At 44.4% G+C, this 8,297-nt stretch overlaps 1 protein-coding gene across 1 annotated transcript; it reads right to left on the bottom strand.

Moving 5' to 3' along the window:
• Positions 1-2,139: 2,139 nt before the first annotated feature.
• On the bottom strand, positions 2,140-8,003 carry LOC132053763 (uncharacterized). The gene is given in 9 exon segments (XM_059445867.1): positions 2,140-2,558; positions 2,667-3,004; positions 3,089-3,770; positions 3,846-4,729; positions 4,732-5,536; positions 5,939-6,438; positions 6,441-6,575; positions 6,756-7,197; positions 7,323-8,003. Coding segments are annotated over 9 exon segments (4,884 nt in total). The 3' UTR covers positions 2,140-2,141.
• Positions 8,004-8,297: the final 294 nt, after the last annotated feature.

Below are 8,297 nucleotides of genomic sequence, written 5' to 3'. Positions count from 1 at the left end.
GCTACAAATCTGCTTCCATCTGCTGAGTAACGTTGATTTTTGGATGACGAATACTGCGGTCATCTGACCGAATTTACATCGTCTTGCCTTTTGAGCGAATATTGCGGTCTCGTGACCGGTTTTACATCGCTTTGCTGTCTTGTTATATCCCATAATTTATATGCATGGTCTTCTCGGCAATTGAAATAAAATGCTCTCTTCGCATGTCTGTATGAATGGCCTTCTTGGCAATTTATATAAATGGCCCTCTTCATGTGTTTGAAATAAATGGCCCTCTTGGCATGTTTGAAAAAATGGCCCTCTTGGCGTGTTTGTATCAATGGCCCTCTGGCATGTTTGTATGAATGGCCCTCTTGGCAGTTGAAATGCAATGGCCCTCTTGGCATGTTTGTATGAATGGCCCTCTTGGCATGTTTGTATGAATGGCCCTCTTGGCATTGTATGAATGGCCCTCTGGCAAACAGAGAAAATAATATGCAATGGCAATAAATGTTTGTATGAATGGCCCTCTGTATGAATGGCCATCTTCTATGAAAGGAAAATAATATGCAATGGCCCTCTTGGAATGTTTGTATGAATGGCCCTCTCGGCAGCAAAAAATAAAGATATGCAATGGCCCTCTTGGCAAATAAGTATGAATGGCCCTCTCGGAAAATAAAGGAAAATAAAGATATGCAATGGCCCTCTTGGCAAATAAGAAGAAGTGATGCGAATAAAAAAGATATGGCCCTTGGAAAATAAGAAAAAGTGATGCGAATTGAATGGAATCGTCTTTCTTTCGTCCTTTATCCCAGCTGTGACCCTCTTGGTCGGATATGTCGTATTGTTTTACTATGACCTTTTTGGCCAAACATTTACCATTGTGGCAATTTCCAGGAATTTTGTAGCCATTGTGGCTTAATATTTTGCCCTTTTGGCATTCAAAATCTTTCATAGCCCTTGTGGCTTAATATTTTGCCCTAGTGGTATTCAGATCTTTCATAGCCCCCGTGGCTAGCTACTTTGCCCTTATGGCATTCAGATCTTTTATAGCCCTCGTGGCTAGATATTTGCCCTTATGGCCTTTGATCTTTTATAGCCCTCGTGGCTGGATACTTAACCCTCATGGTATTCTGATTTTTCTTAGCCTTTGTGGCTTTTGTCCTTGGTGGTAGTTAAAATCTTTCATAGCCCTCGTGGCTGGATATATATTCCGAAAGCCGGATCTCAACAGCGGTCTGGACCTTCTTTAGCGAAACGTTTCCTGCACATGAAGCAAGGTTAGAAAAAGGATCATCTTCCGATGTCCTGGGGACCTGCATCAGAAATGGGTTAGTTTTTTCCTATTTTAAGTTGATCCGTGTTGCCGGCGCTGTCGCATCTTCGGCTTTCTGGACCCGAAACCCCTTTAGCTCCGGTATTCGAAAGATAAACCTATTTTCATTATGCAGAAAAATCATTTTTGTAATGCTACCATAAGGGTATCTAATTTGTGGAAAAATTAAAGCATTATTAATTGTCATGACATGTGCTTTGAATGAGGGAGATCCTTTCTTCCGTGACTAGGGTTTTTGCTTCCTTACGCGGAATTTTTGAGACCTTTTCTCAAAAATTCTGCCCCAGTTTAAATTTCGATCTATCAATTCTTATGCCGAATCTTTCGGGAAATTTTGAGGTCTCCTCAAAATTTCTGCCCCAGTTTAGAGTCCTGGGTTAGCTGAATTTTGTAGTGGCTTGACGGCGCGAATTTTTGAGATCCTCTCAAAAATTCTGCCCCAGTCGGGCGTGCAGCAATCCTTGCTCCTTTGTGAAGTCTTATCTCTGAGGCTTCCTAGGGGTTTTCTTGGGTTTTTCTTTTGATGCGACCGAGCTCAAAGAGCGCCTACGTATCCTGTCGCAGCAGGAATTCAGGTCGAACGTAGTTCAGAAATAAAATAATGGACTTTTGGTTTTTACTAATAAAGCGATCGGGTCCCAAATGGACTGCCTACGTATCCCACTGTGGGGAAATCAGGTCATTGCGTAGTTCATATTACAAAAGATGTTTTGTTTTAGCCTATCTATTACAAAATGATTACAAGCAAAAGGAAATAACTAATACAAGCAAAATAGAATAACGATTACAAGCAAAGAGTACTATTACAAACTGAGAAACTCCTTCTTCATGCATAGTAGCGCTTGATTGCATCTGAGTTGATCGGCTTTGGCCACTCTTGTCCGTCCATTTCTGCCAATACTACCGCTCCTCCGGAGAGTACTTTGCGGACCACATAAGGACCTTGCCAGTTGGGAGCAAACTTCCCTTTGTATTCATCTTGATGTGGAAAAATCCTTTTGAGCACCATTTGCCCAATCTGAAAAAGTCTGGTTCTGACTCGCTTGTTGAAAGCTCTTGCCATCCTTTGTCGGTACAATTGACCGTGACATACGACAACCATCCTTTTCTCATCAATTAAAGCCAATTGCTCATATCGAGCTCGGACCCATTCAGCATTGTCTAATTCTGCTTCTTGAATGATTCTCAGGGAAGGTATCTCAACTTCAGCAGGTATGACTGCTTCGGTTCCATAGACCAGCAAGTATGGAGTTGCTCCTGTTGAAGTCCTGGCCGTAGTACGGTATCCCAATAAAGCATAAGGCAACTGCTCGTGCCAACCCTTATGATTATCAGTCATTTTCCTCAATATCCTCTTGATATTCTTGTTGGCTGCTTCTACGGCTCCGTTCATTTGCGGTCGGTAAGCTGTCGAGTTTCGATGGGTGATCTTGAATTGCTCACAGATATCCTTCATCAGGTGGCTATTCAGATTTGCTCCATTGTCTGTTATGATGGACTCGGGTACACCGAATCTGCATATGATGTGGTTTCGCACAAAGTCCGCCACCACTTTCTTTGTTACTGATTTGTGAGACGTTGCTTCCACCCACTTGGTGAAATAGTCAATGGCAACCAAAATGAACCGGTGGCCATTCGAGGTTGCGGGTTCAATGGGTCCAATAACATCCATGCCCCAAGCAACGAAAGGCCATGGTGAGCTCATAGCATTAAGCTCACTTGGAGGGACCTTGATTAGATCACCGTGGATCTGGCATTGATGGCACCTTTGCACATATTTGCAGCAATCACTCTCCATGGTCATCCAATAATATCCTGCTCGTAGAATCTTCTTTGCTAGTACGAATCCATTCATATGGGGTCCACATGTTCCCGCATGTACTTCTTCTAGAAGTTTGGTGGCTTCGCCGGCATCTACACATCTAAGTAGACCCAAATCCGGCGTCCGTTTGTATAACACTTCTTTGTTTAGGAAGAAACCATTTGCCATTCTTCGGATGGTCTTCTTTTGTCCATTTGTAATGCCTTCGGGGTATTCCCGTCCTTCCAGATACATTTTGATGTCGTTGTACCATGGCTTGCCATCTGGCTCAGCTTCCACATGGCAACAGTGGGCATGTTCTTCTTTCAGACTTATCCTTAGCGGGTCGATGTGACTGCTTTCAGGATGTTGGATCATTGATGCTATTGTGGCCAGTGCATCAACAAATTCATTCTGAGCCCTTGGCGTATGTCGAAACTCAATCTTTCTGAATTTCTTGCACAATCTTTGTGCCAAGTTCACATATGGTAAGATCTTTTCATTCTTAGTGGCCCATTCGCCTTGTACTTGATGAATCAGTAAGTCGGAATCTCCAATGACCAATAATTCATTGATGTCCATATCTAGTGCCATTCTGAGACCTAGGATGCAGGCTTCGTATTCAGCCATGTTGTTGGTACAGCGGAATTTGAGCTTGGCGGCCATGGGGTAGTGTTGCCCATTTTTTGATATCAAGACCGCTCCGATTTCGGAACCTTTGTAATTCACTGCTCCGTCAAAGAACAATTTCCAGCCAGTATAGGATTTTGTTGCTTCTTCTTCTATAGCCAACACCCCTTCGTCTGGGAAATGGGTACGAAGTGGTTCAAGCTCTTCATCCACCGGGCTTGCGGCTAGTAAGTCAGCCAAGGCCTGTCCTTTGACGGCTTTCTGGGCTATGTATACAATGTCAAATTCACTCAACAGCATCTGCCATTTGGCCAACTTCCCGATGGGCATGGGCTGACGGAATATGTACCTCAATGGATCCATCTTGGATATGAGGTGAGTGGTATATGAAGACAAATAATGCCTCAATTTCTGAGCTACCCAAGTTAGAGCACAACAAGTTTTTTCCACTAGCGTATATCTTGCCTCACAGGCTGTGAACTTTTTGCTCAGATAATAAATGGCACGCTCCTTTTTCCCTTCTTCATCGTGTTGTCCTAACACGCACCCGAAGGCCTTTTCAGCAACTGACAAGTATAGCAGCAAAGGACTCCCAGGCCTTGGTGGTACCAGGACTGGTGGGTTGGACAAGTATCTCTTGATAGTGTCGAATGCCTCTTGGCATTCCTCTGTCCATTTTGTAGGAGCGTCCTTTTTCAAAAGCTTGAGGATGGGCTCCACAATGATGGTGGATTGAGCTATGAACCGCCCAATGTAATTTAACCTTCCCAGGAAACTCATGACTTCTTTCTTAGTTTGGGGAGGAGGCAACTCTTGGATTGCTTTGATCTTTGTTGGGTCTAGCTCTATGCCTCTTCGGCTGACTATGAACCCCAGTAACTTTCCAGCCGGTACTCCGAACGCACATTTGGCCGGGTTCAATTTCAAATTAAACTTTCGGAGTCTGTCGAAGAATTTCCTCAAATGTGTGGTATGCTCCGAACTTTCCTTGACTTGATAATGACATCGTCCACATAGACTTCAATCTCTCTATGGATCATGTCGTGGAAAATGGTAGTCATTGCTCTCATGTATGTTGCGCCGGCGTTCTTGAGGCCGAAGGGCATTACCCTGTAATGGTACACTCCCCATGGGGTGATGAAGGCTATTTTCTCAGCATCCTCTCTATCCATTAAGATATGGTGGTAGCCGGCAAAACAATCCACAAATGATTGTAACTCGTGCTTGGCACAATTATCTATGAGTATATGGATGTTCGGGAGTGGAAAATTATCCTTTGGGCTAGCCTTGTTAAGATCTCGGTAATCCACGCAGATTCTTATCTTGCCATCTTTCTTGGGCACCGGGACTATATTGGCTAGCCATGTGGGGTATGATGTCACTTCCACCACTCCAGACTCAATTTGTTTCTCCACCTCGTCTTTGATTCGGATACTAAGATCCGGTTTGAATTGTCGGGTTTTCTGCTTTACTGGAGCAAAACCCTCATTGATGGGTAGCCTGTGAGACACTATGCTGGTACTTAGCCCTGGCATGTCGGCGTATGACCATGCGAAGATATCCACGTACTCCCTTAGCAAACTTATCAATTCTTCTTTGAGAGGGGTATCTAGGTGTGCGCTTATCCTTGTTTCTTTGACATCCTCTTCATCACCTAGATTTATGGTTTCTGTTTCATCCAAGTTTGGCTTTTGCTCATTCTCCAATTGTTCTACTTCTTCCGTGAGACCCTCAGGTAGCATTGTGGTCTCATCGTATTCCTCATATTCTTCTTCATCTATGCTGCCCGACTCATTCGTTTCGCAACATGTCATGACATTTAAGGTTGCTTTATTGTTTTTATTACTGAAAAGAAATTCAAGGCAAAATATGTTAGTATAAAACATGCATGCAACAAATAAATAAAACAGTTTTGATAAACCGAGGCTTTCATTAATTAAAAATATTTAGAAGTACAAACTGTGGTCCTGGCTTAGGTCAAGCCATTTTCATTTTTGAAAACATTACGAGGTATGTAAGTGACAAAGAGGGTGAGTAATCGGGCCTCGACCGATTCTCCCCATTTTCAAAAATAAATTCATCTTTCTCTACCGAAGAGCCAGTAGCGGGGTAGAGGTCCAGTTGGACAGCTGCTCGCCCGATCTCCGCTCTCTCGATCTTTGGGTGTTTCAAAGACATTCTTCTAGAATCACGGAGCAATCTTCCTCTTGGAATAGCATCCTTATCCCTTCTTCAATGTCAGCATCCTCAGGCATAGGCATTCTGTGGGGAAATGACTGGTACAGATTTGGAATGGGTTTGCAGAGATCTGCAACCTCTTGTTTCTTCTTGGTAGGTATCTCTTCTTCTGTTGGGATGTAACCAAGCCCAAAGCGAAAATTATCTTGAAGGATAGGAATGGGCTCAGTGATGCCCTGCAAATTCTTCCCTAAACCTTTTTCGGGTTCAAACCCGTTTAGAATCATGGTGGAAGCAATCATTTTATAAACCGCCGGCATGGGAGTTTCCATGGAGTCTATCTTGTGGGCCGCTCCTACTAACTCCATGACATGGAAATCCGTTCCTTTGGGTGTGGCTTCAATGACAGGTATAGAATTGTCTGGATAATTGTGCATGCTGGCTTCTCCGTGGATCACCACTTCTTCTCCTTCCCAGACAAATTTTATAGATTGATGGAGCGAGGATGGTACTGCCCTGCCATATGGATCCATGGTCTTCCCAGAAGCAAATTGTAATTGGCGGGTATTTCCATGACTTGGAATTCAGTGGTGAACTCAGCGGGTCCTATTTGAATATCCAAATCAACTACTCCAGTGGCATCACAACGTCCTCCGTCAAATGCTCTTATGTTAGTGTGGCTTTGACGAACCTTTCCAAGGTCATACCCTAGCTGAGTCAAGGTAGATTCGGGGCAAATGTTAAGTCCTGCCCCATTGTCAATTAATACCCGGGTTACCACTTTGTTGCGACACATGATAGTGATGTGCAACGCTTTGTTGTGATTTATGCCTTCCTTGGGCAACTCTTTCTCTGTGAAGGCAATTTGATGTTCCTCCATAACATGGGCGACCATTTCGGCCAGATTTTCACTGTTTGTTCCAGCCGGGACATGAGCTTCCTCCAACACCTTCATTAGAGCCAGGCGGTGTTGGGGTGAACTTTGCAGCAATGCTAGCACCGATATTTGGGCCGGTGTTTTCTTTAAATGCTCAACAATGGAGTATTCCTTTGGCTGCATTCGGCGCCAAAAATCTTCGGCTTCACCTTCAGTGATAGTCCTTTTCTGATTACCCTCCCTTCGGGGTGCCCCTTGGGCTAGGTCTTCAGGAGTATAACATCTTCCTGATCTTGTGATACCATGTGCGGCGGCAACTTGGACTACAAACTCTTTGCGAGGTGGCGCTGGAGTCACTTGAGCAATGTGTGTTGTCACCGGTGCAGGGATTAATACCTTGAATTGCGGGCGTTCTTGCAAAGACAGTGACGCTACTGTGCGTTCAAGTTCTTTTTCATAGAATCGCGGATTGTGGGCCTTCCTGCGACCCAGTCTTTTTCTCTCTAGATCATGTGAATCACATTGTTGCCATGGTTTGGCAAAGGATTGGTGTTCACATTTGGAGGGGCCGTTTGGAGCACAATTTCTTTTCGGTCAATCAGATCCTGTATTTTGTACTTGAGATTAATGCAATCTTCAGTACTGTGCCCTATGCCATTGGAGTGATAGGCACATGTTTGGTCAGCTCGGTAAAATCGGTTCTTTGGATCGACGGCCTTTGGCGGAAGCACTTGAATCATTCCAGCCGCACTTAACCTTTTGAACAAATCGGTCCGAGATTCCATTAGCGGAGTGAATACCCGAGGGGGTTTCTTCTCAAAATTGGGACGTGGCGCATTATAGGCATTTGGTGGGGGTTGATTCTGGTAGGTATTGGGTTGGTTATTTTGTGGGGTACGGTAAATGGGTGGGGGAGTTTGATAATTTGGCTGTGGAGCTTGGTAATTTGGGGGAGGTGATTGGAAGGCATTTGGTGGAGCTTGGTAGTTTTGGGGTGGTGATTGGAAGGTTGGTTGCGCGTAATATACGGGCACCGTGTTGTAAGGGGTGGGTACGTAGGTATTTGGAGGAGGTGAAGCATATGCTTCCATCGGGAAATCTTCCCTTCTTTTGGGCTTAGGGGTGTGGGATATGCTAGCCACGTCTTCTTTCTTTTTGCGCATGAACCCGGTTGAACTCGAACCAATGGATTTTCCTGTCATGCTTATGATTCGGCCGGTTTTGAGACCATCTTCTATGGCCTCGCCCATTTTGACCAATTCAGAGAAAGGTCTCCCGCCATTGAAAGCATTCTATCATAGAAGTCCGTTTCTTGTGAACGGATAAAAATCGACACAAGTTCTTCTTCGCCCATAGGAGGTTGTACTCGGGCAGCCTCTGTTCTCCACCTGCTTGCATATTCGCGGAAGTTCTCGGTGGATTTCTGTTTTACTTTCTCCAAATAATATCTATCTGGCACCGTCTCCATATTAAAATGGAATCTTTCCATGAAAGCC

The sequence above is a fragment of the Lycium ferocissimum genome, chromosome 4, assembly GCF_029784015.1.
Source record: "Lycium ferocissimum isolate CSIRO_LF1 chromosome 4, AGI_CSIRO_Lferr_CH_V1, whole genome shotgun sequence".
Lineage (NCBI taxonomy): Eukaryota > Viridiplantae > Streptophyta > Magnoliopsida > Solanales > Solanaceae > Lycium > Lycium ferocissimum.
This window is presented reverse-complemented; position numbering and strand designations above follow the sequence as displayed.